Raw genomic sequence first — 16,397 nt, 5'->3', positions numbered from 1 at the left:
CTCCTTCCAGTTCTCTGCTGCCAATGACTGAAACGAACTACAAAACTCTCTGAAACTGGAAACGCTTATCTCCCTCACTAGCTTTAAGCACCAGCTGTCAGAGCAGCTCACATATCACTGCACCTGTACATAGCCCATCTATAAATAGCCCAAACAACTACCTCTTCCCCTACTGTATTTATTTATTTATGCTCCTTTGCACCCCAGTATTTATACTTTGCACACTCATCTACTGTCAAATCTACCATTCCAGTGTTTTAATTGCTATATTGAATTTACTTCACCACCATAGTCTATTTATTGCCTTTACGTCTGTTATCTCACCTCATTTACTCACATTGTATTTTAGACTTATTTTTCTACGGTATTATTGACTGTATGTTTGTTTTACACCATGTGTAACTCTGTTGTTATGTGTCGAACTGCTTTTCTTTATCTTGGCCAGGTCACAGTTGTAAATGAGAACTTGTTCTCAACTTGCCTACCTGGTTAAATAAAGGTGAAATAAATCACATTTTTAAAAAGCTTACTGTGTGTGGATAGAAGGGGTGATACTGCAGCTCAAACCAGACACATTTATTCATGTGATGCACAGTTGAGGAGGCTCTCAGCTAAATTAATCAAGTTGACATTTTAGCACTTCACCCTCCACAAAGTGTTAGTTGGGCCTGGCACAATGTAGATCTACAGGCTTTGTGTTCTTTTTCTGCAGAGCAATTGACTCTGTCCTTTTTAGATTCATATATCCTCATATTTTTATTCAGTGTAAAATCAAATGTGTGGTTGCACATAAACATTGAAGTCAAATCATTAGCGAGTTATCCATTGTGTTTCTGGTCCCTAGTACCTGAGAGGGTCGTGCTTTATGTATTGACATGGGTTTGTTATCCGTGGTCATCTTTTCTGCCACCTTGCCTTAAAGGCCCAGTGCAGTCAAAAACTTGATTTCCCTGGGTATTTCATATATATATATTTCCACACTATGAGGTTGGAATTGTTATAATTATGATAATGCCCTTTTAGTGTAAGAGCTGTTTGAAATATATAGTTTTGGCCTGCCTGCATGGTGACATCACCAGGCAGTAAATTAGTTAATAGACCATTAAATGGGTTGGTTGTTTAGCAACGTGCAACTATGGGGCAAAACAGACGGGGTAAACTATATTTCGTCACCAAATGTTTATTGAAAACATAATTATATTTGCACAATGAGCACTTATTCTCTCTCAAATACATTGTTACAGTTGTTGGTTAGCTAGCTGGCGAATTTGAGCCATATTAACATTGACATGAAATGAGTCAAAACACTGCAACGCAAGACATGGTATCAAGAACAAGATAGAACTTGCTGAAATGAGCCACCTACGATTCCCCACATGGCAGCTTCTTGTCATTGTTGCTAGCTATCAGACCGTTCATAATCATAACAAAACAGTGCTTCAACTCAAATGTTCTTTGTAAACAACAGGGGTAGACTAACAGTGAAATGTTTGAGCTTGGAGGGGACTATGGTGTTGAATGCTGAGTTGTAATCAATGAACAGCATTCTTACATACAGTAGGTATTCCTTTTGTCCAGGTGGGTGAAGGTTGTGTGGAGTGCAATAGAGATTGCATCATCTGTGGATCTGTTGGGGTGGTATGGAAATTGGAGGTGTCTGGGAAGATGATGTTGATGTGTGTCAAACCAGCCTTTCGACGTGGCTATAGCTGTGAGTGCTATGTGGGCAGTAGTCATTTAGGTAGGTTTTCTTGGTGTTCATGGGCAAGAGGACTATTGTGGTCTGCTTGAAACAAGCAGTGCGAGATCACCCAGTCGTTTCTGCTACAGAGCGAGATCACCCAGTCGTTTCTGCTATGGAGAGCAATATCTTCCAGTCGTTCTGGCCACATCAATGCCTGCGCATAATTTGTGACATTGTCAGACAACCCATCTATAAGAAAGAGAGTTTGAAACCTCTCTGCCAATAAGAGCTAGTTTTCAGTTTTCCCCTTCCCACCCAGACAGTCGTTGCAAAAGTCTTGCTTGAGAAATTGTTCTTTGGTAAGAAGCCATTTGTTTATTTTCAATTAAAATGGTCGAAAATAATCACAGTAAGGTACTTAATTGTTTCCCAGAAATGACTCAGTATCTCTCAATCTAGTCTCTGCCATCTCACCCCCTCACATAAACCATGCTGTCTGTCCTTTTTTTCCACTGTTCTCTGACCTGAAATGGCAGACTCCCTGTCTCCAGGCTGTCATCTGTGTTCAGAAGGATTGTCCTCTTGAGGGAGGTGGGACTATAAACACACAACACTTTGTTTCAAAGGCTGCAAAGTAAACACAATTGTCTTGGCAGCAGTGCAGTTTGTCACTTTAACAGGAGACTGGGAGCTGAAGAGAAGAAATCGATTGACTATTTAAGGGATATGAAGAAAAAATATATATACGTGTATATATATACAGCGGGGAGAACAAGTATTTGATAGACTGCCGATTTTGCAGGTTTTCCTACTTACAAAGCATGTAGAGGTCTGTCATTTTTTTATCATAGGTACATTTCAACTGTGAGAGACGGAATCTAAAACAAAAATCCAGAAAATTACATTGTATGATTTTTAAGTCATTAATTAGCATTTTATTGCATGACATAAGTATTTGATACATCAGAAAAGCAGAACTTAATATTTGGTACAGAAACCTTTGTTTGCAATTACAGAGATCATACGTTTCCTGTAGTTCTTGACCAGGTTTGCACACACTGCAGCAGGGATTTTGGCCCACTCCTCCATACAGACCTTCTCCAGATCCTTCAGGTTTCGGGGCTGTCGCTGGGCAATACGGACTTTCAGCTCCCTCTAAAGATTTTCTATTGGGTTCAGGTCTGGAGACTGGCTAGGCCACTTCAGGACCTTGAGATGCTTCTTACGGAGCCACTCCTTAGTTGCCCTGGCTGTGTGTTTCGGGTCATTGTCATGCTGGAAGAACCAGCCACGACCCATCTTCAATGCTCTTACTGAGGGAAGGAGGTTGATATATGGCCCCAACCATCCTCCCCTCAATACGGTGCACTCGCCCTGTCCCCTTTGCAGAAAAGCATCCCCAAAGAATGTTTCCACCTCCATGCTTCACAGTTGGTATGGTGTTCTTGGAGTTGTACTCATCCTTCTTCTTCCTACAAACACGGCGAGTGGAGTTTAGACCAAAAAGCTCTATTTTCGTCTCATCAGACTATATGACCTTCTCCCATTCCTTCTTTGGATCATCCAGATGGTCATTGGCAAACTTCAGACGGGCCTGGACATGCGCTGGCTTGACCAGGGGGACCTTGCGTGCGCTGCAGCATTTTAATCCATGATGGCGTAGTGTGTTACTAATGGTTTTCTTTGAGGCTGTTGTCCCAGCTCTCTTCAGGTCATTGACCAGGTCCTGCCGTGTAGTTCTGGGCTGATCCCTCACCTTCCTCATGATCATTGATGCCCCACGAGGTGAGATCTTGCATGGAGCCCCAGACCGAGGGTGATTGACAGTCATCTTGAACTTCTTCCATTTTCTAATAATTGCGCCAACAGTGGTTGCCTTCTCACCAAGCTGCTTGCCTTATTGTCCTGTAGCCCATCCCAGCCTTGTGCAGGTCTACAATTTTATCCCTGATGTCCTTACACAGCTCTCTGGTCTTGGCCTTTGTGGAGAGGTTGGAGTCTGTTTGATTGAGTGTGTGGACAGGTGTCTTTTATACAGGTAACGAGTTCAAACAGGTGCAGTTAATACAGGTAATGAGTGGAGAACAGGAGAGCTTCTTAAAGAAAAACTAACAGGTCTGTGAGAGCTGGAATTCTTGCTGGTTGGTAGGGCTGTGCGGCCCCCCAAATAAATGCCACCACACACCATGACTGACCCACCGCCAAACCGGTCATGCTGGAGGATGTTGCAGGCAGCAGAACGTTCTCCACGCCATCTCCAGACTCTGTCACGTCTGTCAGGTGCTCAGTGTGAACCTGCTTTCATCTGTGAAGAGCACAGGGCGCCAGTGGCGAATTTGCCAATCTTGGTGTTCTCTGGCAAATGCCAAACGTCCTGCACGGTTTTGGGCTGTAAGCACAACCCCCACCTGTGGACGTTGGGCCCTCATACCACCCTCATGGAGTCTGTTTCTGACCGTTTGAGCAGACACATGCACATTTGTGGCCTGCTGGAGGTCATTTTGCAGGGCTCTGGCAGTGCTCCTCCTTGCACAAAGGCGGAGGTAGCAGCCCTGCTGCTGGGTTGTTGCCCTCCTACGGCCTCCTCCACGTCTCCTGATGTACTGGCCTGTCTCCTGGTAGCGCCTCCATGCTCTGGACACTACACTGACAGACACAGCAAACCTTCTTGCCACAGCTCGCATTGATGTGCCATCCTGGATGAGCTGCACTACCCGAGCCATTTGTTTGGGTTGTAGACTCCATCTCATGCTACCACTAGAGTGAAAGCACCGCCAGCATTCAAAAGTGACCAAAACATCAGCCAGGAAGCATAGGAACTGAGAAGTGGTCTATGGTCACCACCTGCAGAACCACTCCTTTATTGGGGGTGTCTTGCTAATTGCCTATAATTTCCACCTGTTGTCTATTCTATTTGCACAACAGCATGTGACATTGTCAATCAGTGTTGCTTCCTAAGTGGACAGTTTGATTTCACAGAAGTGTGATTGACTTGGAGTTGCATTGTGTTGTTTAAGTGTTCCCTTATGTTTTTGAGCAGTGTATATGTATACCCAGGCATTACTTTAAATGGCTTAGAACTTAGACTAGTACCCATGCACATTGACTCATTGTAACTCGTTATTGTTATTCACTGCGTATTTATTTCTCGTATCAATAAAATAAATACAAATAAAAAAAGAAAAGAAAGAAACTGCATTGTTGGAAAAGGACCCGTAAGTAAGCAAAAAACGTTAAAATGTTATTTTGGATTTTATTTTACTTAGACTATCTACAAGACAAAACATCTACATTTGTGTTTGATTGTTTTGTGATCGATCTACTGAAATGACTTGTGAACTGTAGTTGCCATTTGTAGTGTTCTATAGAAAAAAGTGTTCTAGTCTCTGTGTTGTGTAAATCTATCTTTCTGACCTGTGCCCCACTTATCTCAACCAGTGGCGTAGCCAGAAATTTGTTGTTGGGTGGGCCTGCAGAAATTTGTCTGGCCCCCAATTTTATTTGATACATTTTGCAATGGAACAGAGACAAATGTGCAGTTTATAGCTAATCTCATGCTATTCTACACATTTTGGCATGTTGCTGTTTTAAAGAAAATTTCCTGCAATTCTACACATTTTGCCATAGGATAGAGAGGAACATGTGCAGTTTTTTTTAGCTCATCTCATGCTATTCTACACATTTTGCCATGAAGCTGAGAGAAAATGTAGGATTTTTAAAGCTAACATATAGGTGTGTTGACTGTGATAAAGGCACTGGATTATGAGCTGTCTTGTTTGCTAAATGAACAAATGAAATACAGTGCCTTGCGAAAGTATTCGGCCCCCTTGAACTTTGCGACCTTTTGCCACATTTCAGGCTTCAAACATAAAGATATAAAACTGTATTTTTTTGTGAAGAATCAACAACAAGTGGGACACAATCATGAAGTGGAACGACATTTATTGGATATTTCAAACTTTTTTAACAAATCAAAAACTGAAAAATTGGGCGTGCAAAATTATTCAGCCCCCTTAAGTTAATACTTTGTAGCGCCACCTTTTGCTGCGATTACAGCTGTAAGTCGCTTGGGGTATGTCTATCAGTTTTGCACATCGAGAGACTGAAATGTTTTCCCATTCCTCCTTGCAAAACAGCTCGAGCTCAGTGAGGTTGGATGGAGAGCATTTGTGAACAGCAGTTTTCAGTTCTTTCCACAGATTCTCGATTGGATTCAGGTCTGGACTTTGACTTGGCCATTCTAACACCTGGATATGTTTATTTTTTAACGATTCCATTGTAGATTTTGCTTTATGTTTTGGATCATTGTCTTGTTGGAAGACAAATCTCCGTCCCAGTCTCATGTCTTTTGCAGACTCCATCAGGTTCTTCCAGAATGGTCCTGTATTTGGCTCCATCCATCTTCCCATCAATTTTAACCATCTTCCCTGTCCCTGCTGAAGAAAAGCAGGCCCAAACATGATGCTGCCACCACCATGTTTGACAGTGGGGATGGTGACAGTGGGGATGGTGTGTTCAGGGTTTTACGCCAAACATAACGTTTTGCATTGTTGCCAAAAAGTTCCATTTTGGTTTCATCTGACCAGAGCACCTTCTTCCACATGTTTGGTGTGTCTCCCAGGTGGCTTGTGGCAAACTTTAAACAACACTTTTTATGGATATCTTTAAGAAATGGCTTTCTTCTTGCCACTCTTCCATAAAGGCCAGATTTGTGCAATATACGACTGATTGTTGTCCTATGGACAGAGTCTCCCACCTCAGCTGTAGATCTCTGCAGTTCATCCAGAGTGATCATGGGCCTCTTGGCTGCATCTCTGATCAGTCTTCTCCTTGTATGAGCTGAAAGTTTAGAGGGACGGCCAGGTCTTGGTAGATTTGCAGTGGTCTGATACTCCTTCCATTTCAATATTATCGCTTGCACAGTGCTCCTTAGGATGTTTAAAGCTTGGGAAATATTTTTGTATCCAAATCCGGCTTTAAACTTCTTCACAACAGTATCTCGGACCTGCCTGGTGTGTTCCTTGTTCTTCATGATGCTCTCTGCGCTTTTAATGGACCTCTGAGACTATCACAGTGCAGGTGCATTTATACGGAGACTTGATTACACACAGGTGGTTTGTATTTATCATCATTAGTCATTTAGGTCAACATTGGATCATTCAGAGATCCTCACTGAACTTCTGGAGAGAGTTTGCTGCACTGAAAGTAAAGGGGCTGAATAATTTTGCACACCCAATTTTTCCGTTTTTGATTTGTTAAAAAAGTTTGAAATATCCAATAAATGTAGTTCCACTTCATGATTGTGTCCCACTTGTTGTTGATTCTTCACAAAAAAATACAGTTTTATATCTTTATGTTTGAAGCCTTAAATGTGGCAAAAGGTCGCAAAGTTCAAGGGGGCCGAATACTTTCGCAAGGCACTGTAGGTAGTGGCATGGTGCACGTAGCCATAAAAGCACAGTGACATATGCCTCAATGCAGTCATATTCGTTGCTCATTGGGGGTGTGGCTTTCAGTTCTTTTTGGCATGTGATGTCATTCCATGTCATCTGTTCCGTTATATTTAATCAAATCTGACTAACCCAGTGTACTGCTTGCTATGAATTCTGATTGTCTTTTTACCTAAATATGCAAACACTATGTTCCATTTGGAACACTGAGAAGTAAATAATACAAAATCTGAGTGGACTTCTTTTTTTCTGATTGGACCCACCCAGGCTCAGCCTTTCTTACACCTCTGATCTCAACACTGCTTGCAGTCACATGTGGAGGACATTGTTTACAACCCACAGGGCCTCTATTCAGGACAGGTATTTATGTGCAGATGGGAACCCGTCAGGATCCTCTTCTGGACGCTAAAGGACAGACACTCAAGCGAAAACAAGCATAGGATACACATAGCTATCTACATTTACACTGCCATCCCCAACAATGCTGTTGTTTTCCCAAAGGTGTTCATTTGGGATATTTCACATTGTTAAAAAAAAAATCTATCATGTACCTTGGACAAATAATAAAATAATATTATCTCTGATTGACTTGGCTTGTAGGTGGGTCAGCACAATTCATGGTAACATGGTCGATATCTTTGTTTTAGTCCCTGTTATCACAGTTCATTTTAGAGACATTACCTCCTTATCGCTATGAACACAACAGAAGAAACACAAGTTCACAACACTGCTATAACCCTGATATATGGTAAGCCTCTCAACCCTTCTCATATTCCAGTCATGTCCAGCTGCTGCTTGCCAACCATTTCTGAGACTGTGTTCGGTCGGCAGCTAACGAGTCTGGGCACCTCACTCTCGGAGTGAGCGCTACAGCTGTTGCTCTCGCCTAAGGGAAGGGTAGTGGTCGTGTCTCCCCCTACGTGCCTCTGGCAGCACCCCAGCCTGTCACTCAGGCCCCCCAATAGCCGCATCAGTGCCAACCTCAGCTCCCGGCAGCGCAGGGCATACAGCAGTGGGTTGACGGCTGAGTTGACCAGGCACATGGTGCTGCAGAAAGCAAAGGCCCTCTGCTGGATGCGCGTGAGCTGCACCGAGACGTCTGCCAGCATGAAGGAGAGGGTCGGCAGCCAACAGCCCACCATGATGAGCAGAATCAGGCCCAGGGTACGTGCCAACCGAATGTCCAGCCGCATGCGGGCCTGACCACGGGTAGGCGCCCCCTGGTGGCCCGTCATGGATGCCTCATGCCGATTGGCCCTCCACAGGATCAGGGCGTAGGCGCCCAGGATGAGTGACAGCAGCACCAGGATGAAGCTGACCCAGCAGGCCAGGTAGCGGTGGTCGATGTATGGGAAGAGGCGCGAGCAGGGCGGGCAGAGCCCTGTGGGGCACCTCCAGCCCATCAGAGGGAGGAAGGAGATGAGGATGGTGGCGCTCCACAGGGCAAGGAGAGCCAACAGGGCCCTGCGGCGCGTCAACACCACTTTATAACTCGACGCCTGATGTATACACAGATAGCGGTCCAGAGCAGTCAACAGAAGACTACCCACCGAGCCGGTGAAAGCCATCGTCACCCCGCCCAGCTTGAAGAGGTAGGCGTTGTGGCCGTCAAGGCGGTGGAACAGGTGGAAGTCCAGGAAGCTGGTGGTGAAGAAGCAGCTGGCAAAGACGTCGGCCAGGGCCAGGCTGCCAATGAAAAGGTAGGAGGGACGCTGGCGCAGGGTGGCGGTGGCGGCGATCACACCCAGGACCAACGCATTCTCCAGGAAAGTGAAGGGTCCGGCCAGGAAACAGATGGAGCCGATGGCTGTCTTCTCCGCCTCATGCAGAACCATATAGCACTTCCGGTCCGCACAGGACTGGTTGACTGTTGACACAGGAATACAATTCAGACATCAGTGATTGGCTTATGTTGTATGGCAGCCAATGTGAACTCACATTACCAATCATCATAATATGTCATATTTATTTTTAATATCAAAGAATATTTAAGGAGCCGCAGTTATTGTATTATAAGTTATCCTATTTAAAATATGATGACAATATTCTAATATACATACCCAGAGGTGATGTGGGGGTGCTGCCATTGTCTTCGGACATCATGGCCCCTACAGGCTTGTCCCATCCATCCATCTCTTATAGGTCAGGGGTTAGCTCTGAGATCTACTTAGAGGTGCAGAGGGGAAATGTATGAACATTGTTATCATACTGTATTTACCCATAGAAATTCAGATGGGTCACAAGTCATCAGACAGTACCACATATGACCACTTGATGGAGACATTATCTGATCTGATTATCTGGTCTCTTTATGGCGAAAATGTGCTAATAAATGGCTTGTGAATGTGTTTATTGAAAACCAATTATTGTCCTATTTTTTTATTTATTATCATTGATATTTTTTTTCTCTGCTGTAAATTGACAGAGTATTGTTTTGAGGTGATGAAACAGGTCAGTGTGTTCAAATATATTCCTATTAGAAATTGAAATCCACCAAAAACAAGCTTCAGACATTCTGTGGAAACAACCATTTAAACAGGGGGACCTGTTTGATCACCTCAAAACAATACTCTGTCTATTTACAGCAGAGAAAAATCCATCCCTTCTAGCCCACCTCAAGAGGCACGGTAAAAACAAACGCATTTATCAGTAGACATAAACAGACCTTGAGGCTCTCACTTGAAGTGAATGAATTGGGTGGTGACTTCCTGAGAAAAACAAATACATATTTTTATCATTAATGGAGACAACGATGTGATTCATAGTAAACCGCATGAGTGGGCTTGGTGGAAAGAGCCGTGCAGATGGCTTCTGGTCATCATTTCCAGCTGTTGATGGAAGTACATTAGGTTAGAAAGACAGTGTTGAGTTGGGCCTCACCAGGCCATGGTCATTAAGGTCTAGTACAGTCAGACTGAGCTTGGAAAGCATATCCTCATCCTCTCTATGCACTATAGCAAGGGTCCCCAATTACATTAAGCCATGGGCTGAATTTCTTCATGAGCGGATGGTCGGGGGTCCCGAAACACAATTATAATTCATTTGTACTCTGCAAATTGACCTCAAGTAGCCCAAATAGATACAGTATTTGACAAAAATAAAATCATTTCAAACCTTGATAACATTGGGATATGATCGCATACACTGAGTGTACAAAACATTAGGAACCCCTGCTCGTTCCATGACTTAGACTGAGTGCCATTCAGAGTGTGAGTGGGCAAGAGAACATTTCTAAGTGCCTTTGAACTGAGTATGGGGGTAAGGTGCCAGGCGCACCGGTTTGAGTGTGTCAAGAACTGCAACGCTCCAGGGTTTTTCGAGCTCAACAGTTTCCCGTGTGTATCAAGAATGTTCCCCCAGAGGACATCCAGCCAACTTGACACAACTGTGGGACACATTTGGCCAGCATCCCTGTGGAACACATTTGGCACCTTGTAGAGTCCTTGCCCCGACGAATTGAGGCTGTTCTGAGGGCAGAAGTGGGTGAAACTCAATATTAGGAAGGTCTCTATATATGCGTGGGAATACTTAGGAACATATTTCCAAAATGAAAATAACTTCGAGCTGATTTCCTAGGGATTTTACGGGTCAAAGTGGAAATATTGCAGCGTTAATCAAAGCTCAGAATGCTTATATTCTTGATCTGACTGAGTTCTAATCGCGCTTGCGTTTATGGGAACAAGTGGAATAATGTTTGCCTGCGTCACCCTGGATTTGCCTCCCTGAAGTGAAACAAACTACCCCAGCTCGCAGTCGGCTCAATAGGCAACTAGTCTAGAGATTCTGCTGACATTGTGCAAACTCACTGCACACCCCTCTACTCCTCAATGCAGAAGTGCAGAATATATCATTTGTTTCCTGTGTACACACTTTGTCTCCTGAATACAAACCTACATGCTCCCTTGAGAACCTTTAGGATCTCGAAATGAAGTCAGTCGGCGCTCTGAAGTTGAGCCAGACCAGGAGGAAGTGGGCCTACCTGCTGCGACAGGTGTGGTAGAGACTTCCAGCGTTTGCTCTGTGAATCCTGCCGGAGATGATTTTGATCCGGTCAGGAGTGAGATTTTTGGAAAAAGTGGATTCCTGCTTTTTGGCTGTTGTGCCAAGCTGGGTAAAGGACAAACTGGGAACGGTTAGATCTGTGAAAGTTGTGAGAAGTGGATATTATTATTTTGTGCATCCTCAGCACAGAGGAAGCGGGCGCAACCTGTGTAGTGCTTTGCTCTCTGGAGCAGGGCATCGCTAAAAGGAGTGATCAGTGGGGTAACGTTGATTGTAGAGGTGGATCAAATGAAAAAATTATATTCCTGGTGTTTGCGATACCTGTCATTTGGTGCGACGTAGACCCGGTGGAAATGGCGAGACTGAGAATACCTTGTCTGTCTTGTTGAGCTTTGACACATAGGTTAAGTTATAGTTGCTATTCCATGAGGGCCTATGTTACGAACCCGCTACAGTGATTTAGGTGCCAAGAATTTGGACGTGTTGTAGAAGGGAGTTCCCACGATGTGAGAAATGTTTAGGAGGACATAGTCAGAGGAAGTGTACAGTTGGGATAAAGAAGGCATCGTGTGACAACTGTGGGGGTGCCCACGCAGCAGGTGATCCAAAGTGCCCTGTGTAAGAGCGACGGGTTGAGATGGCCAGAGTTATAGTGGGGCAGAAAGTGTCCTATGTTGTGGCAGTGAAGAGAGTAGAGGAGGGTGAGTGACTCGACTGGGAGCCCGCCAGTGAGTAGGCCTGAAGAGAGGGATCCAGAGAGGATGAGTAAGGTTGGATTTCTTGCGTTTTATAGCCATGGTGATCAACTGCGCTGCGCTGATGTAGATAGATCGAGTAGTTGCAGCAGCAGATTTTAGAGCAGAAGATCTACATGAGGTTTTCAGAGAAGGGGTTCCATCCTCCCAGGTCAATGTCCCGGTGTACGATCGTTTAGGGAGAAAGCAGTAGGATGGGGTGGTGGGTTTTGGGGATAGTGTAAAGGTGCAGGGTTAGATGGTGGTGTCTTTTAAGTGTCCAATCTGCACTCTGACCTGCGAAAAGACGGAAATATGAAACACAGCATCTAGTCTGCCAGATAGCCACACAAAGATGAAAACACTATTTGCGAGATGCTGGCTGAAAGGCAATTTTGTCAACTTGACCATCCCGCTACACCTGCCGTGTCAAACAAAAAACTGACTCTTGGAGAAGAAGTGCACAACTGGTAAATACGCACTTCCAGACAAACTATACAGTTCATTTGGAAAGTATTCAGGCCCCCTGACTTTAACCATATTTTGTTACGTTAGACTTATTCTAAAATTTATTCAATTGTTGTTGTTTTCCTTCATCAATCTACACACAATACCCCATAATGACAAAGCAAAAACAGGTTAAGAGGTTTTTGCAAATGTATAATAAAAAAAAACTGGAAATATCACATTTACATAAGTATTCAGACCCTTTACTCGGTACTTTGTTTAAGCACCTTTGGCAGCGATTACAGCCTCAAGTCTTGGGTATGAAACTACTAGCTTGGAACATCTGTATTTGTGGAGTTTCTCCCATTCTTCTCTGCAGATCCTCTCAAGCTCTGTCAGGTTGGATGGGGAGCGTCGCTGCACAGCTATTTTCAGGTCTCTCCATAGATGTTCGATCAGGTTCAAGTCCGGGCTCTGCTGGGCCACTTGTCCCGAAGCCAGTCCTGCATTGTCTTGGCTGTGTGATTTGGGTCGTGGTACTTGTGGGAAGGTGAACCTTAACCCCAGTCTGAGGTCCTGAACGCTCTGGAGCAGTTTTTCATCAAGGATCTCTCTGTACATTGCTCCGTTCATCTTTCCCTCAATCCTGACTAATCTCCCATTCCCTGCCGCTGAAAAACATCCCCATAACATGATGCTGTCACCATGCTTCACCATAGGGATATGGGCCAGGTTTCCTCCATACATGACGCTTGGCATTCAGGCCAAATGCAAACAATACCGTTTTAAATATGTAATACTTTTTGGTTTCATTACTGATGCTATGTGTCAGTGTGAATCATTTCTCATATTTCTCCCTATTTTAAGGGTATAACATTACAATTGCATAGCTAATATGCTGTGTTATTCTTGTATTGTTTATTTTTATTTTAGCCAGGTAGATCAGCTTTAATATTACAGATAGATTGTGACTTCTATCAATATAACTGTCTGAATCATTTCAAATCCCCTATATACAGTGCATTCGGAAAGTATTCAGACCCCTTCACTTTTTCCACATTTTGTTACATTTTTAGAATAAGGCTGGAATGTATTTAAATTATTTTTTCCCCTCATCAAATCTACACACAATACCCCATAACAACAAAACAAAAACAGTTTTAGCAAATGTATAAAAATTAAAAACAGATACCTTATTTATATAAGTATTCAGACCCTTTGCTATGAGACTCTAAATTGAGCTCAGGTGCATCCTGTTTCCAATAATCATCCTTGAGATCTTGAGATGTTTCTATAACTTGATTTGAGTCCACCTGTGGTAAATTCCATTGATTGGATATGATTTGGAAAGGCACACACCTGTCTATATAAGGTCCCACAGTTGACAATGCATGTCAGGGCAAAAACCAAGCTATGAGATTGAAATAATTGTCCGTAGAGCTCAGAGACAGGATTTTGTCGAGGCACAGATGTGAGGAATTGTACCAAAACATTTCTGCAGCATTGAAGGTCCCCAAGAACACAGTGGCCTCCATTATTCTTACATAATGGAGGCCACCAAGACTCTTCCTAGAGCTGGCTGGCCGGCCGGCTGGCCAAACTGAACAATCTGGAAAGAAGAACCCAATGGTCACTCAGACAGAGCTCCAGAAAAATACATCCACAGGTACACCTCCAATTGACTCAAATTATGTCAATTCGCCTATCAGAAGCTTCTCAAGCCATGACATAATTTTCTGGAATTTTCCAAGCTGTTTAAAGGCACAGTCTACTTAGTGTATGTAAACTTCTGACCCACTGGAATTGTGATACAGTGAATTATAAATGAAATAATCTGTCTGTAAAAATAGTTGGGAAAATGACTTGTGTCATACACAAAGTAGATGACCTAACCGACTTGCCAAAACTATAGTTTGTTAACAAGAAATTTGTGGAGTGGATGAAAAACAAGTTTAAATGACTCCACCCTAATTGTATGTGAACTTCCGACTTCAACTGTATATATTATTGTAAATATATGTTTTATATTTTCCTGTATTAATGTTTCCCCCCTAAACCTACCACCCCTTCCCTTCTTGGAGTAAACTAATGGACAACAATACTTATGCTTCCACTTCCAGTTAATACATACTATATACATTTCAGACAGTATATTTTACATTAATTATCTTTTTGTTTTTTTCGTCCCAGCTTTCAGCATCCCATCCCTCTAACCCTCCCATCTGTCTTTGAAGACCATCCAGTTGATTTCTAGCTGCCATATATTTTTACTCTGTGCTGTGATGTTTCACAAAAGGTTATGAACCTTTCTATTCTCATAGTTTCTACAGGTTGTACATTCAAAATGATCACCTTTTGCTAAGAATATTATTATGTTATTGATCGATTGACTATGACTCATTAAATCACCCAGCAGTGCTATTTGCAGAGTTAGCTCTCAGTAAATGTTGGATTGGTGTTTTTTTGTATATCGACTTAGGTAAATGAACCTACAGCAGGTGATAATGGCTGGGTTAATTTGTGTTCGGTTTTTTTTTCTGTTCTCCAAATAGCCTTTTTAAACGTTTTTTAAATTGTACAGAAATGCAGTCAATGAGCTTCAACTTTCAAAAAGAACCTCGCTAAAACTCTAACTCTATTTACGGCCCTGCTGTGTCTATAGAAATAGGACGTTCATAACCACACAAATAGAGCACTTTTTTACGGCATTGCACCAGTGCCCCACTTTTTGCTTACAATTTGTTTTCATTTTATGAGGTTCTGAATGATCATCATTCCTATTTTTTCCCGTCACAAATATCTGCTTTATGAAAGTACATTTTGCAATATGGGGGCTGGAGAAATAGGAAGTAAATTACTTTTTACAGAGACCCTTATTGACTTTAGTGACAATATTTCTAAATCTGCTTGAGGGAGATGACGGAATATATGCACTCTGCTTATTACACCACCTTAGGCTTCCTCTCTCTGTGTGGACCTGAAATATTATTTGATTGACAGTTCACAGTAGACTACTTTTCTGTTCCTCGAAGGTACTTGGACCACTCATACATATCTTAATTAATGCAAAGTACACAATACCTGTTACTGAGTGGGTAATATCTTAGATTTACAGTATGACCACAGAGACATTTCAACACATGTTGAAATATAGTGTGTCAACTGAGTTGTGACACTGCAACAAGGCAAGAAGACTTTCACAGACTGATGTTTTAAACAGTCACTTTAAAACATGCAATGAGGTACCAATTCATAAATGCTATTAAAAACAGAACACATGGGTCACAGACTGATCTGGGTCACAGACTGAACATCAGACAGCATCATGTAACATCTGTATACATGCAAAATCCTAAGGAAGAGCATGCTTTGTGCTTCAGAACCTAACAATCATGCTCTCACGTTCAGCATTTCAGGTTTCAAACATATTGTGCAAATAATGATTTGCTCTATGATGCTCAGAAACCACAAGGTAGTGTTTTTGCCCTGTGTGGGGTGGACTGTATCGTAGTATAAAATAATACAAGAATAAAGGCAGGCGCTTACCTTGTGTGGATGCTTTTCTGTCAGTTATGTTGTGGTGTAGGAGGAAGACAGACCAAACTGGTGACCTCGGCTACAGCGCCACTGAGTTCCATCTAACTCCACTCCCCAGAACCAGTCGGTGACTGAATGAGAGTGAGTGAGGGAAAGAGAGTGAGAGAGACTGATGTCTGACCGTTTGCAGTCCCTGAAGTACTAACATGTTCATGCTTTTTGGGCTCATTCTAATGGCTGGAATGGAATCAATGGAACGGTATCAAATAGATCAAACATATGGAAACCACATGTTTGACTCCGTTCTGTTTATTCCATCCCAGCCATCCTCCTGTAGCTCCTCCCACCAGCCTCCACTGGTCCACAGAGACATTGGCATAAGTGTCAGCACAAATGTTGAAACATACTGTGCCAACTGAGTTGTGACACTGTAACAAGGCAACAAAATTTACACAGACATATACGTTCTAAACAGTCACTTTAATCACTTTAAACATGCAACGAGGTACTAATTCCGACAGCATCATCCCTTGACTTTTTCCA

At 43.0% G+C, this 16,397-nt stretch overlaps 1 protein-coding gene across 4 annotated transcripts; it reads right to left on the bottom strand.

The window, feature by feature from the left end:
* Nucleotides 1-4,807: 4,807 nt before the first annotated feature.
* LOC110517126 (cannabinoid receptor 2) lies at nt 4,808-16,228 on the bottom strand. 4 transcript variants are annotated; one of them, XM_021595327.3, is made up of 4 exons: nt 15,864-16,228; nt 9,800-9,842; nt 9,195-9,297; nt 4,808-9,001 (listed from the first exon to the last, which is right to left on the bottom strand). In XM_021595327.3, the coding sequence occupies exons 3-4, from the start codon at nt 9,265-9,267 to the stop codon at nt 7,902-7,904; spliced, it is 1,173 nt and encodes a 390-aa protein (XP_021451002.1). In that variant the 5' UTR covers nt 9,268-9,297; nt 9,800-9,842; nt 15,864-16,228; the 3' UTR covers nt 4,808-7,901. The 4 variants fall into 4 exon arrangements, with proteins under 4 accessions (XP_021451002.1, XP_090085391.1, XP_090085393.1 ...); XM_090229265.1 differs by having other exon boundaries at nt 9,195-9,300; nt 15,864-16,186; XM_090229267.1 differs by having other exon boundaries at nt 9,800-9,838; nt 15,864-16,025.
* Nucleotides 16,229-16,397: the final 169 nt, after the last annotated feature.

Source organism: Oncorhynchus mykiss, chromosome 3 (genome assembly GCF_057628025.1).
Source record: "Oncorhynchus mykiss isolate SJ-2025 chromosome 3, ASM5762802v1, whole genome shotgun sequence".
Taxonomy (NCBI): Eukaryota; Metazoa; Chordata; class Actinopteri; order Salmoniformes; family Salmonidae; genus Oncorhynchus; species Oncorhynchus mykiss.
This window is presented reverse-complemented; position numbering and strand designations above follow the sequence as displayed.